The 26,796-nt window shown below is 43.7% G+C and overlaps 1 protein-coding gene across 1 annotated transcript; it reads left to right on the top strand.

The window, feature by feature from the left end:
- The first annotated feature begins 466 nt into the window (after positions 1 to 466).
- On the top strand, positions 467 to 21,435 carry TMEM52 (transmembrane protein 52). The gene is made up of 5 exons (XM_068240648.1): positions 467 to 641; positions 4,717 to 4,763; positions 6,562 to 6,606; positions 14,683 to 14,852; positions 17,937 to 21,435. The coding sequence occupies exons 1-5, from the start codon at positions 579 to 581 to the stop codon at positions 18,242 to 18,244; spliced, it is 633 nt and encodes a 210-aa protein (XP_068096749.1). The 5' UTR covers positions 467 to 578; the 3' UTR covers positions 18,245 to 21,435.
- The last annotated feature ends 5,361 nt before the right edge of the window (positions 21,436 to 26,796 follow it).

The following is a 26,796-nucleotide window of genomic DNA, read 5'->3' as shown; positions in this document are numbered from 1 at the left end:
GCGACCTTTTCTTTCAAGTATACAGATGAACATATAGGTGAAATATATGTAAAGCATATTACTTCAGCATGTGGGTATTACGTGCAAACATTTCTGCTCTCTGCTCGTCCCTCCTCCCTTCTCTGTCCACTCCCTGCCCTCTGTCCATCTTCTCCCCTTCTCTGTGTGTCCACTCCCTCCCCGTCTCCTGTCCACAGACCTGTCCTGCTGTTCATTTCATCCCCGAATGCTTCCGGTAGTAAAATGATCCGAGATTCGGATCAAAGATCCGGATCTCTTCAATGATCCGATTCGAATCATCCGGATCATTGAAAAGATCCGAACTTCCCATCTCTACTCTCACATACTCAGCCTCAGTCCGCCTGGCAGCAGGTCAGCAAAGACTACAGTACAGTGATGGGCGGGGCCAGGCTGCTAAGGGCGGGGATTAGGGTAGGGGCGGGATAGCAGTTATAAACTCCAGTGATGTCAGCTCGTGTTGCAGTGCTGTCTCTGGCTATCGGCTTATTTTGTGTGTGTGGTTACCCGGGAGTCTACGTGGTGCATTCTTCATTCGCTGACTGTACCTCCCAGGAGTCATGAGGATGTGTGGATTTAGCGCCCGTGGGGGGCTCCTGTTGCTGGGCTGTCTGCAGCTAATGGTAAGGAAGCTACTCTGTGTTTTCTTTGTTCTCTGGATGTAGAATGTCACGCCACGTGAACCTCACTACATCCATGCCTGCCTCTCTGCGGCTCACGTCTGCCAGCAGCCCATCCTATCCTGCGGCAGTGCTGCTAGGGGGTCTGTGCCTGGGCGGGGGTGCTGCAGGAGCGCCGCGACACTGTGTGCTGCTACCGCAGCAGCTGTTAGGTCCGTCTATACTGGGAGGACGTGCAGAAGCTTTGCAAGCGGTCAGATGTCAGTCTCTGTTCAGAAAGAGGTGCTGCAGCAGTTAGGGGGCTGATCGCCAGAGAAGGTGCTGCAGCAGCAGAGAGCTGATTGATAGCTTGTTGATACACCCATCCAATTTTACCAGCTAATTTTGCCACCTCCATGTAGTATGAGGTGGTGATATTGGCCAATCAAAATTTTCGATGTGGATATCAGGCTTTAGGAGGTGTTGCAGCAGTTGTGCTAGTGTCCTAATTGACAGCTTTTATCAGGGATCTGATTGGCAGTGTTGGCCTGTCTGGAAGGAGGTGCTGCTGCTGTAGCTGCAAATGTGCTCCATCCCCTCCTTAGTTGTAGCATGAAAGTAGCTTTTCACCAGGGATATACAAATAATCTACTTCTACCGAGGCCAACTCCCCTCTACCTTCTTCTATGGCCTCCTTGTTCTCCTGCTCTGAACTGATCTCAGTGCTAGACTTGGTGATTTATGAAAACCTGATTAAAATAAAAAAATATACTGTGTATATATCTCTCAGTGAAAAACGCTATTAATGTATAGACTTATTATGCTTTTACTCCACCTCCTTGCACACTATAATCTAGCATACAATGGCTACAGTCTGGAATGGCCTCTGTGTTTTGCTGCAAACAAGCTATAACTTGCTGGCATTACTGGCCTAGTTAGAATTATGTATGAATACTGGTCTTTTTTTTTTCTTGGTCAGTGTTTAGTAGCCTCTGCCAACCAAATATATATTATATTCTGGTCTGTCAAGGGGACTTTCAATGGAGTGAGAGTGGTTTGCTGGGTATTCCTTGGTTACTCTGCATGAGGCCTTCCATGTGGCTGCTTTCAGCATCATATTTTTCATGGTAGCTGGAGGTTAATATCCAAATCATGACTAGGTGTATATATGTAAATGTAATATGTAACTGCCCAGCAGAGCTTTGTGTATTTCATTTTACTGTACATTCTGCAAGTAGAAAGGTAAACCCCTTACATAGGGCCTATTTTATTAAAGGTAGCTATGTTTACCCTCACTGAATTTGATTACTTTAGATTACATCAAATTTTGTAGCTATTGCTTAGTCGGTCACAATGTCGATGCTTCATTTGGGTGCCTTCGCTCAGTTCAGTAGGGAATGGCTGCTTTGCAGCACTGCGTGCTGTATTCGGGCACCGCTGGTGCCTTTTCTATGCTGACGTTGATCGCTGGCGCTCTGTTTTACTGTAGGCATGTGCTGGTGCTCAAATTGAGCATCTGATAAGGTGGTGGCAGAAGATAAGCACTGGTGTATCACCTGTAGAGGTTGGCACACGATCACTTGGGCGACAGTGCTGTGCCGATGCTATATGGATGCGTCATTAGCCTGTAGGCTAGCAATGCTTCCTTTGCTATGGAGGGGGCGGAGTGTAAGCTAGCAGTATAAAACAAAGCAGATTCCCAGGGGAGTGAGACAAACATTGAGATCAGGTATTGGATCACTGAAGATAGCTAGAAGATATGGTATGCCTGATATCTGGCAGACATCGGGCTGCTGCAGTACACATGCTGGAGTCACTCATGATTTTTGACTGAGGCAGTCTTTATCATCTGCTATGGCTGAGTTAATTCCAGCTTGCGTTTGAACTTTGGGTACGACTATTAGTAGGGTCAGTGTTGCATGCTAGGGTAAGCAAGGCTACATTTATCACTTGGCGTCCTTTCACACTGCATGGTGTAATATAAAGCATACAATGAAAGCACGCTTCACCGCTACAGTTAATGCACACGTTACTCGGTGAACACACAGCATGCTGTGCACTACTCCATCAAAGTGTGTGTGTTAAGCCATTGTTCAAGGATTGCCACCTGACTGGGAAGAGCTTCCTACACCCCAGCCAAAATACAGCCCATAAGGGAATATCCTTTGTGGAAATGTACCAATATTCTAACTATGGGCATCACCAAGTGCCAAAATTTAAGTTGTACAAATCAGACATGTGTAGCCAAGTATTTTATTTATTTTTTTGGTAAAGTTGTGGAGAGGTGTTCAATGTTTAGGGGTAAACAGTTTAGTACTAGTTAGTACAGTACAAAGCTAGCATGACTGCTGTGACTACAGATCTGTTTTCCCCCTACAATTGGATAGGTCCAGTGCTGCCATATGGTTCAGCAGCAATAAGAAAGCTGCTTCAACCCTTTGACAGGCATTTATGGTGTGCTGCAAAAGGTGTTATGCATGGATCCAACAGCGAACTACAAATCTAATCTCTGATTTGAAGATTGTGTCTAACCATCACCCCCTAGAATGGGTGTCGAGCACACATACAAAGTGGGCTGAAATTGAACACTGGGACCAAGTCATGGGCCAAACTCTTGTGCCTCCTCCCTCCCTGGTCTCTAATGCCCACACCCTCCTGATACTGTTCCCTAGTGTCTAGTGATCCTCCTCCTTCCCTCCCCTATACAGTTAACTGTCTCGTGGCTCCCTGTCTCCGCTACAGTTCTCTGGTGTCTGGTGCTTTCCGCCTCTCCTTAATATGGCTTCCCTGGTGGTCTAGAGTGGGCCAAACATAATGCAAAGGGGGAAAACATCTTGCGGGTCAAACTAGATGGCTCTGTGGGCCAGATTTGGCTGGTGAGCCAGAGTTTGACATGTATGCCCTAGAAGAATGACTATGAATAACTTTTAGCAGTGGGTTATAGCTAGCATTCTGTTGCTACTGTCATGGGCCTAATGTTGGCCCCGCTCTTTCAGATTTAACTCTGAAAGTGTAGATGACACTGGAGTAAATGTTCTGAAGATAAGTAACCTTTTACTGATAAATTTGAACATGTTGTCATGTGCAAGAAACAGGCATTCTTTCGCACTACTGTAGAGATCATCAAATAACAAATGATATAATAAAAACTGTCCGGTATATGGCTGGCAAGTATCTGCAGACCTTGTCCATGTCAATTGCTGCTTCTAATAAATCAAGCCCTTATGGTTTTATAGTGTGTGAATGTGGCATAGACAACTGACCTAATCGGGGGGGGGGGGGAGGGGAGAGAAGAATCACTTGCTGCAGGTCCCTTATTCTGAAAGGCAGATAGTTTACTTTACTGGAACACTATCAAACCAAGTGTTCTAAAATGACAATGTACAAATAATGTCTAAGTAGCTGTGTAAACATTTTCCTACTCTTCATGTTGAAGAGAATCTGTAACTGGAAAAAAAATCCTATAGGGGATACTTACCTTGGGAGGGGGAAAGCCTCTAGATCCTAACAAGGCTTCCCCTGTCCTCCTCCATCCCTCCATTTAAGCGTCGGGACGCCCTGAAGTGCGACGAGGTAAATATTTACCTGCCGTGATCCTGTGCAGGTGCACTAGCAGCTCTTTATTCGGGTAAGGCGGAAATAGACGAGCGAAGCGTATCCAGTAATCCAAAGGGGGATCTGCACACAGACTTCAGGAACAAACTGTGTTTCTTGTTCCGTATGCACACATGTAAGACCAACAGTCGTCTACACCGACTATCGTTTTGGGGCCAATGCGGTCCCCTTTGTCAAGGCGTTAGCAAACTGTCTTTTGCGCTGTCTCACACACAGGTTTAACAGATGCACTGTGAGGGAATTCCCACTCGCCTCAGGGCTCACTCTGCTCTCAGATTAGAGCAGACTGCCATCAGTTCAGAGTGAAACAAATTTGTTACTGTAAACAAGAGACAAGCAAATGAAATGTATGTAGTTTACCAGCACTTCAGAAACGCTCAATCCCAGGTTAAAAAAAGTGAATTAAGTTTGTGCTGACTAACTGTTTTAATTTCACCTTTTGTTCCACATTTTAATAATTTGTTTTTTTCTTCCCACATTCTAGATCTCATTGTGCCTGGCTGACAATGATCCTCAATGTCAAGAGCCTGGGTAGGTATATTTGTTTTATTCCTGAGCGAAGACTTGGGCATTGCTAAAAAACATAACCTAACACATAACCTCCTAAGGCCTTATACATACAGGCAGATCCCTGGCAAACAATTTAGGCATTCAAGCCCCTTTTTCAATTTCCCAGTCAGTAATTGATCAGACAGAAGTTCCAAATCAATGTATGGTTCTTCCCGCCCAGTCTGATCCCAGCAGGCTTCCTACTCATATCTTTTGATTGGCAGCTGTCACAACAAACCTTCAATGCTGTATGTGACTGATAACATGATTTTTTTTTTTTTTTAATTTTTTTTTTTTTTATATGTTGGGTATGCCTGAGTGGTCAGCAGAACAAGTCACTGGGACAACTGATCATTGTATTAGATAGTTTAATTACAAGTGGATGGATAGTGTACTGGTTAAGGGCTCTACCTGTTCAGTAAGCCAGCACCTATTCAGTGAGGAGACCTTGGGCAAGACTTCCCTAATACTGCTACTAGAGTATGCCCTAGTGGCTGCAGCTCAAGTGCTTTGCGTCCGCTAGGAGAAAAGCACAATATAAATGGTCTGTGTCTTGTCTTGGCAACCACCAAATCTGTTTCCGGGTGATTTGATCAAATCTACCAGTCCTCTATTGCTCCAACTTATCAGATTGATTTTGAGATCTTAATTGCCCAAAAGTCGGATCTGACATTGCGGAAGAGTCTGCAAGGGGGTAGGACAAGAGCAATGGGGCTTTGCACTTCTTTAATCAATCCAAAGCTTGCAGTTTGGTTAAAGTAAACCTGAGATGGCAGAATAAAAATTTTTTATACTAGGGGCTTCTTCCAGCCCTTTGAGCACCGATGCATCCCTAGCTGTCCTCCCAAGTGCCTCCATTTGGCCACAATCAGGCCCAGTAATCTGGCTTGGTCATGCCAGTCGGCTTTTTGGTGCATGCACAATTTTTTTATTCTGCCATCTCAGATACACTTTAATGCTTAAAGGGAACCAGAGAGGTTGGGGGGGGGGGGGGAAGCTTTTATACATACCTGGGGCTTCCTCCAGCCCCATACGCACGGATCGCTCCCACGACACCGTCCTCTGCTGCCTGGATTCGCCGGTACCGGGTCCCGTCATTGCCGCCAGTCGGCTGGCAGACTTGGCCAAATGTCCACATCACACGGGGCTCCCTCCATACACATACGCATGAGGCTGCCTACTGCGCAGGCTCATGCGTACGAGTATGGAGGGAACCCCTGTGATGCGAACAATTGTCCACGTCTGCCGGAAGTGACGGGACCCGGCACCGCCGATCCAGGAAGCGGAGGATGGCGGCGTGGGAGCGATCCAGGCTTATGGGGCTGGAAGAAGCCCCAGGTATGTATAAAATCTTGTTCTCCCTTTTTTTTTTTTTTTTTTTTTTTTTTTTTTTTTTCCAGCCCGTTCCTCTCTGGTTCCCTTCCTTTAATAGATTTTTGCTGAAATCTATTCTATAGAAATTGCAGTGCAGTGTTGCAATCTGTCAGTTTTTGATCCATTTCCAACTGAATGGGAATCGGTTGGATTGGCAAAGCTGGCCATAATTGAGTGTATGGCTATGTTAAGAATGGGGAAGCTATAGGGCCAGCAGGATGCCGTCACAACACTGAATGGGTAGCAAATTCAGAAATCTGCCTCATTACTGCTTCATTGATCAGAGAACATGGTTTGCACAAATTTAATATGAATTTAGCAAGCAGATACCTGTAGTTTGGTTTTATCAAAGGAATTTTTCAGTGTAGATTGATTTTATATATTGTCGTTTTGTTTTTTTTTATAGGAATTGCCATCAGAGTACAAACTGGGTCAACTTGTGGTATGTCTGGTGAGTAGCACAAGCTTATTACAACTTTTATGAGATCTGGTATTATGGCAACTAAAACCACGTGGAAGATTAATAGCAATCTATAGAATGCTGTTAAAACAAGCCTTTAAACAGATTGAAGTGGAGTTTTAGAGGCTAGGTTAATTTCGCTAAAAGCGGCACTGTTTTCTCAGCAGCTCTTAACATCTATTCCTGGTATTTGCACTGTGTTTTTTGCCATCTGTCTGCCTGTCCCTGAAAGCTGCTTCTTTGCAGCAGTGAAATTGAGGCCAGTGTTTGCTCTGACCCCAGTGGCATTAGAGCCTGGTACAGAAATAGACCCAAGCATGTGTCCTGAGAACTGTGGCCAGAATATCATATGAATATAATGTACCGCGTGCCTGGTCATATGATGGGCTCTCCTGCTATTTCAAACCCCCCAGATATCCTGCTTACAGAGGCTTCTAAATCTGGCTTTGGTTTTCTATCATTAAAGGAGTATTGAGGAAATGTATCCTGTCTGCATCACATCAATTTGTGTTTGTTTTTTTCCTTCTCCTTGTATACTTTCTTTATAGTAATTGTTTACCTGGATTGCTGCTGAACACCATTAGATATTTGATTAGAGTTCAGAGCAATCTTAATACAGATTGGAACACGGCTACTGCTTGATGCAATATAAAGCTGTGCGGGCAGTTTTTTTTTTATTTTTTTATTTTTTTTTTCTTCTAATCTAGTACAAATATCTAAATGATTGGTGGTGGTCTATGAGCTATAAATAATTGATGTAGTTATGCTAATCTATGCTGCCTGTGTATGGACCAATCAAATCCCACCTCTGCTTCATTTGGTCAGTTTTCAAGCTGCCTACATTTGCATAATTTTGCATCATCTTGGAATTCTTTATATCTCATTGACCATCTCTCCTATTGATATATGGTAGGCTTACTTCCCAGGGAAGAAGTTGGACAAGCAAAAAGGTGAAAGGAGAATCAAATAATTGTTTAAAATTGCTTGCTCTTTATTGGGCTTATTTGCGATGTGACTAGTTCCGGCGGAGTGACACACTGCCTGCAGTACGTTTTATCTAAAAGTTTGTCTTTAACTGCTTCCGGACTGACGCAGTACATTCAGTCCAGCAGGTGGTGCTGCGGCTCTGACTGGACATGGATTTAACGACTCACTGAATCACGCATTACCACCTCAAGTTCTCAGCTGGGTAGGGAGGGAATGTAAAGAACCTAAAGACTTCAGTAGCTTAATTCTGAAAGTTATGAATCGCAAAAGTTATCCTTATCCATGTTCCCTTTTTTCGCCAGTTTTACACTTTGTTTTAGCGTTGGGATGCTCCTGCTGCATCGCAGCATAAAAAAAACCTTGCTCGTATGACCAGTGGCAGAGTGCGCCGATGGGGTAATATGCATAGCCTTGCTCAGTGACTTTCTCCCTGCTGGGCAGGAAGCGCATCACTGGGATTCCTGTCATTCTGTGCATGCATGATGCACTGTACTACACCATGTAAACTACATGTGTCGCCCATAGTTCCATTACCCCAAGCACCATGCGATAAAGGGAACCTAAACTGAGAAGCTATGGATTTGTCCTTCTAAAATAATACCAGTTGCCAGACTCTCCTGCTGATCCTGTGTCTCTAATACTTTCAGCCACAGCCCCTGAGCAAGCATGCAGATCAGGTGCTCTGACTGAAATCAGACTGAATTAGCTTGTTTCAGGTCTGTGATACAGAAGCCAAAGAGATCAGCAGGGCTACCAGGCAACTGGTATTGTTTAAAAGGAAACGTCCATATCCCTCTCAGTTTAGGTTCCCTTTTAAGCACTGTGCTTGGTGTAACGTGCTGGTGCCCTTTGCGTTGGTTTCCATAGACTTTCATTGCTTTTGTAGCCCCTTGAGATAAATTAGGGTAACACCACAGGAATTACCTGTAGGTGTAAAAAGGCCCTCAAATGTAATAGAGCAGAAACACAGTTCCATCAATAACCTGTGAATGCAGTAGGTTTGTGCTTTGCCAAAAAGGGGATTGGAGTAATGAGAGCAGAATACCATGATGCTGGAGATGCTAATGAGCTAAAATAGTCACTAAATAATCCCTCTTGCATTATTCATTCAGAATCTAAAACTAAAAATACTGGCATTTGGGCTTTAAAAATTTAAAGTTTAATTGCAGTTTGCAGCCAGCTATGTCTTAAAGAGCCTGTAAGCCCAAATAACAGATGTTCTCAACAATGGAATCTACCCATTTTAGCGCAGTAAATGGCTCTAGTAGTTTTTCAGATATTGCCTTGCATACATGTTTGGTGCTGTGGAAGGATGATTTGGAACAAGCTGTCAGTGCCTAGTGCTGAACAAAAAGCAACTGGGCATGATTTTCCAGTCCATGTGATTGCTAAACCGTTCTCAGACGGTGGGACACCCGTAAACACTTGGGAATGGTGCCCAAAACTGAGGCAACATGAGCTGTTAACCAGTTCACCCCCAAGGGTTTTTATCCTAACGGACCAGAGCAATTTTCAGTTGTCAGCGCTCCTCCCTTTTATTCCCTAATAACTTTATTACTACTTATCACAAGAAAATGATCTATACCTCGTTTTTTTCGCCACCAATTAGGCTTTCTGTGGATAGTACATTTTGCTAAGAATTTTTTTATTCTAAATGCATTTTAATGAGAAAAACAGAAAAAAAAAGAAAAAAAATCATTATTTCTCAGTGTTCAGCCTTTATAGTTTTAAAATTAAACATTCTCCTGTGGATAAAACAAACACGTTTTATTTGCCCAGTGGTCCCGATAATTAAACCGTTTAGATTATGTCCCTACCACAATGTATGGCGACAGTATATTATTTTGAAATATAAGTGGTTATTTTTCTGTTTGTTCTGGCCATAATTACAAGCCCCTATGTAATAAATTAAAATTAATTTTCCCCCATAAAATATAGAATAAAAAAAGCTGAGTCCCTAAGGTAACTATTTATTTATTTTTTTTAAGCTGATTTTTTTTTTTACAAGTGTTTTTTTTGGGGGGGAGGGTTGGAAGTGTAATTTTATTAATGATGTGTATATACTTGAAAATGTATGTATTTTGTAAGTGTAATATACTTTTTGGCCACAAGATGGCGCTGGTGAACACTCATAGGACGTGTTCACTTTTTTTTTTTTTTTTTTTTTTAACACACTTTATTAAACTGTTACATTTCCTGTTTATGTGAATGGACGTAGCCGCTGTTCGCGGTCACGTCCATTCACTCCAGGCACTGCGATTGGGTAGAGGACTGTTCAGTCCTCTTCCCCAATCGCCCAGCACGGGATCCCGACGGTAATGGCGGCGGTAGCGGCGGACACACGGCGGTAGCAGCGGCGGGAATGCGCAACGTATTAAAACGTCATGTTGCTGTTAATAGCGGTAAGCATGACGTTTTAATACGTTAGGATGGCGGTAAATGGTTAAAGAGGAGCTGTCAGCCATACTATCTCAGGAAAGAAAACCAAATATGCAAGTAGAGCAAGTATTTATCTACTTATATAACATATGTATTGCACTGTCCATGTTATGATTCCTGTGACTTTTTTTTACAAGGGAAAAATAGAGCATCCTATTCTAGACAGTTTCCATATTTACTGTGGCTATTTTAAAGCCAGTCGTGATGTAATCTCCACCCTTAGTCTCCTCTGCCTGATTTGCCAGCCCTTCACTATAGAAAGTGCATTGTTTCAGCCTGAGAAATTTTGGCCAATTAGAGAGGAACAGAGGTGTGGGAGGGGAAACGGGAGGGAAAGAGGCTTCAGCCAATCAGGCTGCATTAGTTAAGTCTGAGGGGAAGTAGAGAAGCAAAAAAGACAACCCAGCATGCCCTGCAACTTCTCTTTTGTGTACCAATTTTTTTTTTAAGTGTACCAAATAAGTCATGTAAACTTGGCAATGATCATTTATCAACAAAAGTAATAGTGATTTAACTTTTGGATTGCATAATTAGCATCCTTATTACTTGTTTACCAGATAAAAATAAAGCGTGAATTGATTTTTGATTTTATGCTCGACAGTTACTCTTTAATGCATACAGGCTTTTAGTGTGAGCCCTCGCTCTGATATCCACCAGCCCATGTGATTATTGTCACATGTGAGCAGTATGTCCTATGACATGCAGCAAACATCAGAAGCTGGCACCTATGCTGTTTACTTTGCTCTTATTTGAGAGCTCAGAGTAGCTTATGAGATAATGTTAACTGGAATCTCTGCTGTGCCAAGGGCTATACAACCTGCTTCAGTGTAGAAAACCTAAAGGGGCCGTTTCCACTTGTGCAGTGCGAATCGTCGCAGTAAAAATTTGCATGCGGATGTGAATTTCGCATGCGAGTCTATGCAAATTTTCATGCGAATTCGCATGGATGACTATGTATGCGAATTTAACCATGGCAGTGCTGGGTTTGCTTTTCCATTGTTTCTATGTGAATTCGCATAAAAATTCACATACCCAAACCGCATGCGAATTTCCTATGAAATACATTGTATGCGATTTTTTTTTTTTTTTTTTTTTTTTTTTTGATTGCATAGCGGCATGCGAATTCTGATGGCTCTGCCATGCAAATTTTTTTTTCTGCACAGAAAACTGCAAAGGAATCCTGACAAGTGGAAACCGTCACATTCACTTGTATTGCTATGCAAATTCGAGATAGTGGAAATGGGCCCAAACAGAGCCTTCCATCATGGTAATATAGGGGAATTGTGTGGTTTCTGGGTGGCCTGTGGGGAAAAAACTGTTCTAGTCAGGATATGCAAGCTCAACATTGATTCTAACTCTTCTCATCTTGGGAGAACCATAGCTGTGGGTATACAGACTCTCCTTACACTCTGGAGCAGTCAGGTGAGCTTGGTGTAATGCTTGCAGCAATACCTCGCAGTGTAGAGATTTAGGCCCCGTTTCCACTATCGCGAATCCGCATGCGTCTTGCGTATGCAGATTCGCATAGACAATATAAGTGAATGGGCCTGTTTCCACTTATGCGTCTGCGGGAGCGTTTTATTTTGCAGAGAAAATCTGCACGGAACACCCTGCATAATTTGCCTGCGTGTGGAATGCAGGCGAATCGCACACAATGTATTTAATAGGGAAATCGCATGCGTTTTCCCCATGCGTTTTTTGCCACAAATTCGCATAGGTACCAATGTAAATTCACACAGGCAGTGACATGGTTAAAATCTCATACCCTCACCTATGCGAATTCGCGGCAAAAAAATCATACGGAATCGCATCCGCATGCGATTTCATCAGCGGTGGAATCCAGGCGGTTCCGCAATAGTGGAAACGAGCCCTGAAACTGATCACATTTACGATTAATTAACCAGATTCCTAATTCACTATTTGACTTCTTACACTCTCTGTAGATTCTGTTGTGGTGTGAATCCGCTGTAGTATGCAAAATGTTGCATCACAGCTTTGACGGTGAGGCGTATAGTAGTACTATGAAAGTATGCCTCACTTACCATTTTAAACATGCACATCATCCTGTAACTAAAGTGTATGCACTGTTATCCCAACAGAGCGCCCCTGCATAGGACTATGATGCTATATGCCTGACTGCTGTACTGATCCCTGCCTCACAAGTTTTCTGTATAACTAAGCCAGTATTTATCAGGTGGTCTGACACCTTTCTCTTGCGCCCTAGAATCCATAAAAACTATTTCAAAAAGGTCACATGTAGCCTAACAAAGTTGTTCCTGTTTTACTAAGGTAGTCCTATATATGTCACAAAAGCGTTTGTATATGGCCGGCACCTGGAGCTGTTGCAGTAACTGCTTTTCTAGATGAGGAAGCGGTTGTTGGAAGGAACAGATTAGTGTAAGGTCAGGGACTGGGTAGTGACAACTGCAAGGAAGTTTACAATGTTGGAACTTGACCCCCTGCACAAACTAAATGGGATTGTGTCAGATGTTAAGCTTTTGTTTCCTGGTTTGTCCTAAAAATAAGCCTAGGAAATCCATTGTGTAGCCCTATAGAAATTGCCAGGAAACTGCAGACTTCCATATTCCATGCTGTGGATTGTTGATGTTCAACTTGTGAGGGGTACATGTGGGTTGTGAAATTAGGATCACTGAATGGGGGTTATGATTTGTGTGGATAGAATCCCAGATATATTTATTTTAATTAAAGGTTCAAGTTGGTGGCTTTCTTTTAATTATAATTAAACCTAAACTCTGAGTATATTTTGGGTAGCACAGAGAAGGTTTAGAACCCTTTGATTGTATTGTCTGTCCTTACTGGGATGTTTCCTGTCCCGAGTGAAATAACAGGGACATGGCATTTAAACAGAACCACGGCCTGTTCAGTAAGCCAGCACCTATTCAGCAGGAGACCTTGGGCAAGTCTCCCTAACACTGCTACTGCCTATAGAGCGCATCCTAGTGGCTGCAGCTCTGGCGCTTTGAGTTAGCCAGGAGAAAAGCGCAATATAAATGTTCTGTTTGTTTGTTACTGTTGGGTTTCTAGTTTTTGTCCATCTTAAAGGGAAGGTCCAAGCAAAATAAAGAGTTTCACCAGCCCCATGCAGCCATCTTGTGCCCTCGTAGTCACTCACTGCAGCTCCAGTCCCCCGCTGGCAGCATGCCGACCTCTGAGGTCGACGGGCCGCATTGCGTAAATTTTTTTATGCATTCCCGCTAGTGCAGGAACATTAACACATACATTTTTACACATTAGTGGTTTAATGCGTAAAAATGTATGCATTGAACCACGAACACGTAAAAATGGATGTGTTAATGTTCCTGCACTAGCGGGAATGCGTAAAAAAAGTACGCAATGCGGCCCGCCGACCTCCGAGGTCGGCATGCTGGCAGTGGGGGACTGGAGCTGCAGTGAGTGACTACGAGGGCACAGGATGGCTGCATGGGGCTGGTAGAAGCCCCAGGTAAGTGAAACTCCTTTTTTTTTTTTTTTTTTTTTTTTTTTTTTTCTTTTTTTGCTGGACCTTCCCTTTAACCCATCCCTATCAGCTGAATGGTTCCCATTTGGGACACTGAGGCCTGGTGCACACCAAAAACCGCTAGCAGATCCGCAAAATGCTAGCAGATTTTGAAAAGGGTTTTTCTTTTCTGTAGCGTTTCAGCTAGCATTTTTTGTAAATTATTTATTTTTTGCTTTGCGTAGTAGATTTCAGATATTGTTGTAGTGAAGCTGTTACTGAACAGCTTCTGTAACAAAAAACGCCTGCAAAACAGCTCTGAACTGCCTTTTTTTTTTTTTTTTTTTCAGAGCGGTTTTCCTATACTTTACATTGGAGGCAGAAACTCCTCCGCAATCCAAAATCTGCAGCAGCCCGGGAGTATGCGTTTCTGCAAAACACCTCCCGCTCTGGTGTGCACCACCCCATTGAAATACATTACCCTAGCGTTTCCACATCCGCAATCTGATCTGAAAACGCGACCGAACCGCTCTGGTGTGCACTAGGCCTGAAAGCATGGAAGGGGAAACCCTGGTGGCTGAGGGGATTAGAGAAGAATGCAGCTATGGATTTGCATAGAGCTGCTGGTTAGGGCCTAGCTTATGCTTGAACTAAATCTGTGTTTGAGGAGTTTATTATTATTTTTTTTTTATTTTTATTTATTTTTTTTCCTTATACCTCTAATGCTGGGTACACACCATGCATTTTTCCCGCTCGATCCACGGGTCTATCGGGACAGATTCGACTATTTCCGGCGTGCTTGATTCGGGCTTCAATCGTTCCTGCCGTTGATTTTTGCATACTTAACATGCAAATCGACGGCAGGAACGGTCGAAGCCCGAATCGAGCACGTCGGAAATGGTCAAATCGAGCAGGAAAACGTGTGGTGTACCCAGCATTAGTCTAGTGTACTGTAGTTGACTTTTTTTTTTTTTGTTTTTTTTTTTTCTCTTGCTGTGGTTGGCATGTATGCTTTGCCAAGCTGTTTCTATGCCAGCTTTGGATTAGATTGGTCCACTGACTTTCCTTTCTGCTGTAGCAGATGGGCCCCTGTGTTAAAGCCTTGTATAATAGTGGTGCCAGAGTGAGAAGCATTACTCTGTCTGTGTTTGTATTAACCCAGAGTCTCCTTTCTTCCTTCCCAGGCTGATTCTGGTCACCATATTTCTTCTCTTGCTCTGCGGGACCACAGCCAGCTGCATCAAGTTCTGCTGCAAAAAGAAGAAACCTCCAGTGCAGACGTTGCCAAATCACCCCTATGAAGTGACTGTGATTGCAATAGATAACGACAGCACTATTCACAGCACTGTCACATGTAAGTAGCTGTCTTGTAGAATCCATGCTGTACTTATTTAGAAAAGATTGCTTATCCCCATCTGAATGTTTTAGAACCTTATGGCTTCCTATTTGTTGAACATAGACTGATGGTAAAGCAAAGCACAAATACTGCTGTTGTATTATCTGCTGACAGCTTCCCCAACACCTCTGCCAACTGCTTCCTATCCTGTGACATTTTTATGCCCAGATCTAATCCACATATCGGGAGATAAGATCAGAAAACTGATCAGATGAGTTATAATTCAAGTCACATATGGGAAAGTATTGTCATCACCGTGATAAGCACAGGATGGTTTCTGGATCCAGGGGAAACTCAGACTAGCAGCCAGCACCTCCAGTATTTAAAGCTCTGTGCAAAGTAAGCACAGTATAGAGTACATAGAACCATTCCCTGCCCAGCATCGTAAGGAACACTCTGTGCTCTCTGCTCTTCTACCATGATGCGAGAGTAATCAGACAGGCTGATGTGGCTCCTGAAACCTTTCCTTGTGCCAAGGAAAATATTCTGGTATGAAGTGTGGGTTTTTTTTTTTTTTTTTGTTTTTTTTTTTCTTTTTTTCAGCAGATTCATCTTGTGAACAACATGAGGTGTTCAAGCTGGCTATTGCAACAAGTTGAGGCCTTTGTGAAAAATGTTTGGAGGCGTGTTTTTACTTAAATATCGTCCTTTTTAAAGCCCAGCTCTAGACACAGATATATTTCTGGTCTTGCAGAGACATTCTGTAGCAGGGCTTGTTATAATAATCCACACATGAGCTGTTTGATTAGATGTCAGATTCCCCCCCACCAATATAAAGGTGATCCCAAGTTCTAGTGACTGACATTTTGCTGAGGTTGTCTGTATTCACCTCTCCCTTCCATGTAAAGGGGAGGGGTGTTTTTTTTTTTGTTTGTTTTTTTTTACAATCTTCCACTATGTTTACCATGGTGAGTGCAACGGCTAACACTGGTTCCTGGGAAGCACTTTAGCAGGGGCTTGTGCTTCCCATTCCATGATTATGTTCATCCTATCCCTTGCAACAGGGATGAAGCCAAGACTAATTTTACTGGATGCATGCTTTGTTCCAGTCAACAACTCTCAAATCTTGCAAACCATAAAGTGATGGTGAGGGGAGCAGTAACTTTTCAAATTTTTTTTGTATTTATTATGAGTTTCACTTTGAAATATAGACTTACCAGCAGCCTCATTGGAGTGTGTATGGGGCTACAATGGTCCAAAAAGCCCCCTTACTAAAATGTTATGGAAAAACACGTTTGCTTTCTTAAAGAGACTCTGAAGCGAGAATAAATCTTGCTTCAGAGCTCATAGTTAGCAGGGGCATGTGTGCCCCTGCTAAACCGCCGCTATCGTGTGGCTAAAAGGGGGTCCCTTACCCCCCCCCCCCCCCCCGAAATCCCCTCCGTGCAGCCGGGGATCTCTTCTGGATTGAGGCAGAGCTAACCGCCGCAGCCCTGCCCCATGCGCGTCTGTCAGCGTGTATCTCCGCCTCTCCCCTACCCCTCTCAGTCTTCCTTCGCTGAGAGGCGGCGATGCGCCGCTGATAGACGCGACTAGAGGCAGGGCTGCAGCAGTTAGCCCTGCCTCTAGGAGCAGCAAAATCTATGACCAATTTGGTCGTTGATTTTGGGGGGGGTCAAGGGATAGCAGCGTTTTAGCATTTAACTATGAGCTCTAAAGCGAGAATTATTCTCACTTCAGTGTCTCTTTAAAACAAAGTATTTGCAATAATTCAGGTTGGAGTGAGCTCCGAGATGTCTCCCAGTGCATCACTGATGAATATATGCAAATTAACCATTGTTGCCCTTAGAAGCTTATGGTTGATTTGCATATTTTCAGCAGTGAAGCGCTGGGAGACATCTCGGTACTCACTCCAACCTGAATTATCGCAAATTCTATCAATTCACATATTTTTTTATCCATTGACACAGGAATTATTTGGGAAGTGCTGCTAAGTACTGGTGTATACATTTTAGTAGCAACTTCTTCTTGTTTACTGTTATCAAAATACGTTTAAACTTTACTGACGCCAAAACTGACGCTGACTGAGCCATGAGGAGAGGGGAAATTCCCCTTACACTTGATAAGTTAACTCTATGTGTAGCTCTGTGTGTGACAGAGAAGAGAGCTCCCAACAGCTGCAGTCAGATCCTATGCTAATTCTCAGCTTTTTCATACTTCTTTCCCCCCCCCCCCCCCCCCCCGAGTTTGCTATGTTTGCTTTCTGTAGTCTGATATGCAACTCTGGCTGTGCATTGAAGCAGACACCTCTTCTGCAATTGATTTGTCCCAATATAGCTAAATCCTACCCTCAATAAATTACATCTTTTGCCTCTGATATTTAACATGAAAAGTAGGAAAATGTTTACACAGCTACTTAGACATTATTTGCACACTGTCATTTTAGAACACTTGGGTATCGATAGTATTCCTTTAAGAAGGCAAACTTTTGAAATCTGTGATGTTGAAGAAGAAAATTTGCACTATTTACTTATGGCTTCTTCTAGCCCACTGTAGTTGTTCTGGTCCCTCTCCGTCATTCCACGAAGTGCCTGTAAAAGGTGCATGCATAGCCCCAGGCTGTGCGTCACTGCCATGGCCAGTAGCAGTCTGCGCTTGCACAGATAGTAAAAATTTCTACTGCACATGCAACAAACGTGATTAAGGCATGCGCAGTAGCCTGTGACTGGCCCAGTTTGCCATTTTTCAGAAGGGCACAGTGGCTGAAGGGAGCAGTGTGTAATGTTAGGAAGGGACCAGAATGACAAGGGGCTCGAAAAAAAACCCAATGCAAGTTAAACAGTGCAATTTTTTCCCCCCCCCACTCCCCACTTCACATACCCTTTGAACAGAAATCTATAGAGTGCAGATCACTACCAGGCCTCTTTTCCACCGACTATTGACAGGCAGTGAAATGCCTCTCAAACTCTCGCAACTGCTTGCTGCTGTCTGGTAACTGCTTGCTGAGCACACAGTTCAAGAGGCCGTCTGTGTGTATGTTTTTTGTTTTTGAAATTTGCCACAAACCTTACTAATTTCTTTTTCATTTTTGTTCTTATGCAGCATACAGCTCAGTACAGTATCCTCATATGTTTGCATTTGGCGAGCCTGACAGAACAGCAATGTCACCCCCTGCTTACAGCCTGTATGCTTTAGAGCTCCCTCCTGCCTATGAAGAAGCCATAAAGATGGCTAAGCCCAGTGGGGATGTTGGCACTTCTGTACCTGGTCCGAAACTGGAGGACATCACTGAACATGATGGCCCAGAAGAGGATCAAGAGCAACAGGCAGGGCAGCAGACCTCATCAAATGACACAGACATACCACCTCAGTATGAAGAGACTGAAATTACCCAGAGCCCAGTCCACTGATTGCTAACTATAGACCAAAAGTATGCTCTTCCCGGGACTTGGCATGGCAACTTCAAGGATCAGGTTCTGCTGTGGTTTCCAGGGAATAAGAGCCTACCTAATCTTGTAGCAAAGTGACCTACATATAAGGCAGGAACAGTTTCAGCTATGTGGCCTTTTGCAAGCCAGTGTCATGTGAACAGAGTATTCCTTGTTTTGCTCAAGCTGGACCTGGTGTAACCATCTCTGCAAGAGGATAGTGTGCAGTCTACTGCAGTGCTACGGCCATGGTGGCTCTCCTCTCACTGTGGATTCAACATGTATGTGGACTGATATGGCTGTTGGGATTTTCTTGTTGCATTGTGGGAGAACTGTATGCAGCACATTTATTTTTGAATGCGTAACCAGCTAGGGGAATTTGCTTAAAGTATCCAACTTTCTCTTTTTTTTTTTTTTTTTCGCTTTCCCTGGGGGGTGGTGTTTACAATGGGTAGAGAATCAAGTTTGCAAAATAATGGCTGGATCTCTGTAGATCTACTGTGAAGTGGTACTATGTTCAACCTCCTTTCAGAACCACAATCTCTTGCTAAGAATGCAGGACACACTTTCCACAGTGTCATTGATGTCTTATAGGTAATCACGGGGAGCCAGATCGATAACATTTAAGACACATGTAGCGTAAGGAATATAAAGGCTGCCATCTTGAAGTATGACAACTCTGTAACAGGGGTATTTCAATGGTTAGTTTGGCTTCAGTAGTAGGGGAAAATAAAACTTGGAACATCAAAGCAGCCAGTGATCTGACTTGAGTCATGTGATCTGTATATGGCCAGTCACTCACAAGATGACCAGCAAGACAGCTTTTATGAGGATTAAAGGGAACCTAAACTGAGAGGGATATGGAGGTTTCCTTTTAAACAATACCTGTTGCCTGGCAGTCCTGCTGATCTCTATGGCTGCAGATGTGGCTGAATGACACACCTGAAACAAGCATGCAGCTAATCCAGTCTGATTTCAGTCAGAGCACTTGATCTGCATGCTTGTTGAGGGGCTGTGGCTAAAAGTATTAGACACAGGATCAGCAGGAGAGTCAGGCAACTGGTATTTTAAAAGGAAAAATCCATATCCTTCTCAGTTTAGGTTCCCTTTAAGATGGCAGCTTCCATATCCTTAAGGGCCCATTCGCACCTGAGCGGATTTCGCTCACGGCAAACCACTAGCGGTTCCTCAAGAACCGCTACACAATGTAGCGAGTGGCAGTGTTCTCACTGCCGTGGTTGCAGTTAGCGATAACCGCAACCGCGCTGCATGCAGCGGTTTGCCGGCGACTAGCGTCCCGCGATTAGCGATTGTGATTAGCGTGCATAGCACACTAAGCATGATCGCTCCAAAACCGCCGCAGTGTCCAGTGATTTTTTTTTTGCGCTAATCGCAGGAAAATCACTCCCGCAAAACGCCAGCAGTAATTGCCAGCGTTCTGCGGTTCTAAGTGTGAACGGGCCCTTACTATGTTTCATTAACAGAGTATCTTTACATATAGGCTTTTAAAACCTGAGGCTCCAAAACCATGCAACCAAAACTAAACTGTGTGTAGACAGATATACCACTCTAAAATAATTTGCCTTTTTTTACTATTGCTTTTTCTCTAAAATCCCGCTTTCTGATTTTGTTTCATTATTCCTTCCCTTGTTATAGCTTTTACCTTTATTTCAGGCATGGGATTCCCTAGCTGGTTACTGTTGCTTCCCATTTTATGCCCTGACAATCCGTCTGGATATTCTATATGGTATGCAATCCATCACACTCAAGTGATCATTTTATGATCCGCTAAGAATGTTCCCATGCTAACCCGGTTCTGTAATTCTACCGCACTGCTGTGGGCTTGCTTGGTAAAGGACACTTCTCTTTATTTTCTTTACTATATGAACTTACAAGTAACTATATTGGTCATCCCTGACCAGGGATGGCCACTGCCCAGTGTAGGCCGCAGGATCCACTGGTGTGTGCCAAATTGTAGAGTAGTATAACACTCAATATCTGGATTCCTGTTTAATATAGTTACTATGTTTACAGTTTCTCTCCAAAATGTGTTCTGGTTTACAGCAATAAGTGGTGTGTGGGTCTATGGTGTATCAGAAGCATCTAATACTGTACATTCCAAAGCTAGTGCAGTAAAGCTTTGTGTATACACTCAGTATATTGGAGCTTGGACCGCACAAAAAAATTCTAATTGAAGACTAGGATGCTACCATACTCTTATGTGGCTTGCAAGCGGCATGATGGAAGGCTTCTTGCAAATCTCAAAGGATTCTCTGAATTGGTACATGCAAGCCATCTCCAATTTGGAGAAATAATGACGAATTTGTATGTAGCTTGAAAGTTAGCCTGTTACAATGTCAGTAAATACATTGATTTGCCCAGTTCCAAGTTGCATCTGATTTGAATTAGATTGCCCGTTATTTGAGTCTTGCTGGCCATCTTTTCTTTGCAGAAGATCTGTATAATCTCACCTTGGACTCAGAGGTGGGAATGTGAGCCTCAATTGCTCAACCGAACTATGTAGAATCCTCAAACTCCATTCTGTCTTCATGCTTCGTTCTCCATTGATTCACACACCAGCTATGCTTCAGGCATTCTGCCAAGAATGGAGACCTTTAAGGCCATCATACAGTGTCAGATCTTTTAGTTTGAGACATTAGGTTTTTAGAAGAAGGGAATTGAATCTAAAATCTCCTGAAACTCTGAGGCATCTGATAATGTCAGTTGTATATTGATCTGGAAAGTGCCCCTCTCCCCACCTACTTGAGCAAGCCTTGTGCAGCTTCAAGCAGTACAAAGCTACCTGAATACAACTAAACACAGATATCTGACTGCAAACTGGTAATCCTTTACCATGTTAAAAACAGATCTGAAAGTGAAAGGTAGGATTCCAGGTTCTCCCTATGGGTCCTACAAGGACCCATGTTTAATACCCTTGAACACATGTATTTTTTTTTTTGTTTTGTTTGTGGGTTTTTTTGGTTTGTTTGTTTGTTTTTTAATCCTGCTATGCACTAGCAACAACCACCTGCCAATCTAACTACCCGACGTCAGCATCCCTTGGGTTGCATTTAGATAGCAGATTTGTCCCTCAGCCTGATCTTTTACACCATCACTGGGCAACTATTTGTACAGTTGTTCCCTAAGTTCTTAGGCTCAAGTGGGGGGGGGGGGGGGGGGGGAATTGGCTGACTTGAATTTTCTATTCTACTGTTGCCCCTTTTCCCTCCTGCATAGCAGTCAGCATGCTTGCCTGGCTAAGACCAGCACATATGTTCAAAGCTGTGCTAGCTGCTGATTGCATTGCTGGTGGGTTGTCAGAGCAAGTCTTCACATCTGCAATAGAATTAAGCCTGGTTTGTTTGACGTTTCAGTGTGCTTTTAGTAAGTCCTGTCTATTTGTAGTCATGTCTGCCAAGTTGTGCTCTAGCCTCTATTTTATATAAAGTGTGCCATTGATATTTGTGCAGATTGAGCATTAGGGAGGGAGGGGGGCTCCCTGTAAATTCCACCTATTATCTGGGGTTTGGCATGTCTCAATCTTTGTCCTCCTTCTTGCAGAAGGCTTCATATTCTAGCAAATTGCTGGAATGGAATAACTCGTTGCTAAGTAACGGAACTTCTGTACAGCACCAATCATTCTGTTAAGAACTATCTTTGTACATACTTTGTTTTTGTGTATAGTAACTTAGACCTAACCTATTTTAAAGCATATCTTGCAAAATGTATGTAATGATTTAATAACTTGTTCTTTTTTTAAATTAACCAAAAGTGGTTCAGTAAGTTAAAAGTCCAATAAAAATCTTAACTGTACTACAAACAAGGCGTGACTTTATTTCCGACATGGGACATCTGAGGTGAAGTAGAGAGATCGGCTTTATGCGTTTGACCTCTGGAGAAACTATTAGATTTGTTTTATGTGAAGCAATACAAATTGCAGTGGGTTATAAGAAAACCTTTCTAACCATGGGGTTCAATTGTCCGATCAGGAATAAGAATTGGACCTGAGCCAAGCAGTTATTTCAAATAAACACACTATGTACCTGCAAATACTTTATACTTTAACTCCACCATCCATTCCTCTCAGAAGCTCACCATTTGCTTCTAACAATGAGTCCGCCCAGTTCTGAAAAGATTGTCAGAACTGAAACATAGCAGTTGATATCAGTTTATATATCAGTTGTTGTCAGCTACAATTGGAAGGGCAAATGATGTACAAGGTAATGTCCATGTTTCCCCATAGATGCCCATTAATGGTGCAATGTTTCACTAAATGCAATCTATCAATTTTTGAATGTAAGTAATCTGAAGGCAAATATCGAATGTTCACATTTGATACATATATAAAATAAGACACTGCGCCTGAATTGTCTTGGTCAGCAGCTATGTGGACTAGGCAATCCTCCAATACCTGGAAAAAGACTAGTAAATGTCCACAGTGCTAAAATAGAAAAGTAGTACTTTTTTTTTTTTTTTTTTTTTTTTTTTTGTTGTTGCTTGCAATCAACAGCAAAAATCAGACCTTAAACTATTAGCACCAGTCCCCTTTAAAACCACAAATTACCTCCATGCATACAAACACATGCAACCACACATGCAATCCTCACTGCAGTGAGTTGATAGGGCAAAAAAAATGGTTAAAATGTATGGGATCTCAGAAAACAAATAAAATTCACTGTGAAAAATATTGCTGAGAAAAATTAAATCTCCTGATTATAAGGAATCATGTGTCCATGTGATCTATGCAAATCTGTAACTTGCAAATACAATGCACAATGGATGTATTCTAATGTCCAATTCCTCGAATATAAATGTGATGCCAATAATTGGATGCACTGGAGCATAGATATTGGTACACTGGTATAATCACAGAGGCATTTACATTACCCTCCACTGTCCGGTGATGGTCTGCAGCCACCGCCGCCATAATCCACTGCTAGTGTGCCCAGTGACAAAGCAGGGAGAGGCTGTAAGCCATAAGCGGTGTGGGATGCTGGAATAGCAGGTCGGATCCTTAACAGGCTCTTCCGCCCCCACGGCTGTCAGACAGTTCTGCGCTGCAAGCTGGTTTAGGATATCCTGCAGTGACATCAGTGTTTGAGCGAACACACTTACGTTTCGAGGGATATGCCCCTCTTCTTCAGAGCTGTCAATCACGTCACTGAACTCAGCTTTTAAAGTGGATCCGAGATTAACTTTTTCACATTTCATAATTGTGTTCCTTTGCTATTGTTTATAGGGCATTCCTCAAGCCAAATACTTTTTTGTTTTTAATACTCTAATTCCCTATAAACTAAATAAACCACGCCCACAGGTTTTCAGAGAGCCAAGGCACTTTCAGACAGTAGCAAGGGCTCATGGGAGCTCAGCCTGGACAGAAGGAGGGGGAGGTATTACTAGCCAGAGATTTCAGAGGCAGAGGGGAGGAGGGGGAATTGGGATTTTTTTTTGCTCAAGATGCAGATAAGCCTGCCTCTGTGTAATGTTTACAAACAACATGGCTGCCGTCATTGTATCATAGGAAGAAATAATCATATTCTATTAAAGCTGTTTGCAGATAAATTTGCTGTATAAACTATCTAAACTTTAGATAAGATATATAGACAAGTTACTTGTTATACTTAGTTTTTCATCTTGGATCCACTTTGTGCTTCCTCTCTGCTTGGTTCCTCCCTGTTCTGTTATAGCAATACTTGCCACTTTAGGCCCGGTTCACATTTGCGTTGGTAGTCAGGATTTTCCGGAACGTATACTGTATAAACGGAGCCGACATTTGGCAATGCAATGATAGTCTATGGATGTGTACATACTCCTCTGTTCCACGCGGACTGGATACAGACTCCGGACACTTTTCCAACTTGCTCTATTTTTCACAGACGTAGGATCTGGCCGCCGCACCAGGACTGGATCCTGACTGCACCATCCGCACAGCTGAAACTAATGAAACAGGACGCAACACACTGGCTATAGAATCTGGACGTTCTACCCACTTCTTATGCGCTTTCTATGGTCATAGTGGCCATTTTGGATGGAGACACAAGGGCCCAGCGTTTGAGGAGTGGCGCAGCAGTGACTTGTGGCTGGAGATATTTGGCAGCATGTCGGACGAAGAGGTGAGGCCCTACACACCTGAGGACCTGATTCTACAGGTGCAGCAGTTACCTGCCTTGTGGGACAAGGGGCACCAAGACCACAGCAATATCAGGCTGTGCAGAACACTGTGGCAGGAGATAGCCAAGTCGTACGTCGAGGGGTTTGATGACCTGAACCGCAAAAATAAAATGCAAGAGGGTATGTTGACTTCAAGTGGTGTTAGGGGGGAGGGGGGGGCTTGTGGCTTTTCATTTGTGTTTAGTTTGATTGTGATGTATTCCACTTTTGATATTGATGTGTCACCTTGCCAACCCACCCACCCACGTGTTGCCCATCCACCCGTGGCCCACCCACCTGTGCTGTGGCCCACCCACCTGTGCCATGGCCCACCCACCTGTTGCCCTGCCACACCTTTTGTAGCATGCGTGTCTGGGCCGCAAGTGCAATCCTGTGGCCTAGACACGCATGCTCTGCGCACATATAACATCCAGATTGCCCATTGAAAAGTTAAAACAACATTTTTATTAAAATTTTTTTTAACATTTTATAACTTTTTAACTAACAAACGTTAACAAAAAAATATAACAAACGGTAAAAACAAAGTATTCAGGCTCGTCCTGGCCGGGTCTGGAAATAGTCTTTCATTTGGTCCCTGTTGCGGAGGGACACTGTCCTTGGCCTGGTGGCATACCTCCTCATCGGCAGTAGTGAAAGCACGTTTGGGGTTCTGGAGTGTCCTTTTCCTCCTGGTGCACAAAGTAATGGAGGATGCACGCTGCCTTCACCACGTCGACTGCGTTGGCCAGTTTCAACAGCATCGGCGTGTGGAACACCCTCCACTTTTGACACCAGGATCCCAAACGTGCATTCCACCATTCTCCTTGCACGGCTCAACCGAGCGTTGAAGTGGAGCTGCCTGGCATCAAGGCCCCTGTCTGGGTACGGCCGCATCACATGGCTGGACAAGGCGAAGGCCTCGTCCCCCACAAACACATAGGGATAGGCCGGTGCCCTAGTCCCAGGCCAGGGACTGTCACAGGGGAGATACAGTCTGCCTTACTCCATCCGCTGGCAAAGGGCTGTACGTTGGAAGATTCCAGAGTCATTGGAACTTCCGTACAACCCCACATCCGCGTAGACAAACTTATAGTCCGCATCCGCCACTGCCATTAGCACAATGCTGAAGTATTTTTTATAGTTGAAATAATGGCTGCCACTCGCCGAGGGTTTCTGATTCCGGATGTGTTTGCCGTCCAGCATGCCAACACAATTGGGAAACTTGCACTGGGTCCAGAAGCCCTTGGCGATCTCCTCCCATTTCTGGGTGTCTGGCACTGGCATATGTGGCCCTCAGTCTTCTCCAAAGGATTCTTGAGGTCCTCACGACGATGCCTGCCACCGTGCTCTTCCCAATGCGAAAAGTGACATGTAGCGATGCATAAGGGTTTTTTGTTTTTTTTTTCCCAGTTGTGATGTACCTACAAGAGAAATGATCAAAATACATTTTTTATGTCTTTGCAGGTCAAAAGTACAAAATTCGATGGCATAGTATCAGGGACGCCTATGTGAAATTTCTACGGCTCAAAGGCAAGGAAGAAAGAAGCGGAAGTGGGGCCTCCCAACGCAAAGATTACCAATACGCTCAACAGTTGTCATTCCTACGTTCAGGTGTGGAACCGAGAGAGTAAGTACCACTATGGTGACCATGAACTGAGAAGGCATTGTATATGACGTTGACCGATGACTACCATGACTTTGACCATGTATTGACAAAACATTGTATATGTCGGTTGTCAAACCAATAATATTATTTTTATTATCTACAGGACTCAAGACAATTTTGAGGAGGAGCAAGAGCAACCTGCGGCAGAGTACACCAGAGAGGAGGAGATCGATGATGAGGTGATGGATAGCACGTACGTCCCAGCGCTCAGGAGGAGGTCGTCTAGCACTGACGTGCTAGATCTTTTGGAAGAGAATCAACCAATTGATCTTGACGTGGGGGAAGACACACAAGATGTAGAGGTGCCAGGACCTAGTGACCAAGCTGTCCAAGGAACGGCAGAGTCCATTCAACCACAACAGCCACGCAGGGCAACGCCAACACAACGCAGAGGCCGGGGTGATGAACCTACCCCCCCCTCCCCAGTGAGGCGTCGAGTGCCCCCTGCCCCCCCCCCCCCCACACCCGAAGGGAGACTGAGGCTGAAATGTCTGGTGCGGTGTCTGGACGTTTAGGCATTTTACAAAGCCATGAGGCCCTTATCACCAGGCAGCTGCAGGATGGGGACGGGACATTTAATCGAACAATACAGGCAACACATTGATTCCCTACAAAACGAGCTACGGGCTGTGCACGGTCATTACCAAGAGGAGTATAAAATGATGCACAGGGCACAGTTCGATCAGCTGCGTGCGGAACATCACCAAGCAGTGGCACA

The sequence above is a fragment of the Hyperolius riggenbachi genome, chromosome 6, assembly GCF_040937935.1.
Source record: "Hyperolius riggenbachi isolate aHypRig1 chromosome 6, aHypRig1.pri, whole genome shotgun sequence".
Taxonomy (NCBI): Eukaryota; Metazoa; Chordata; class Amphibia; order Anura; family Hyperoliidae; genus Hyperolius; species Hyperolius riggenbachi.
Note: the sequence above shows the minus strand (reverse complement) of the source record. Positions and strands in the feature narration are given on the sequence as shown.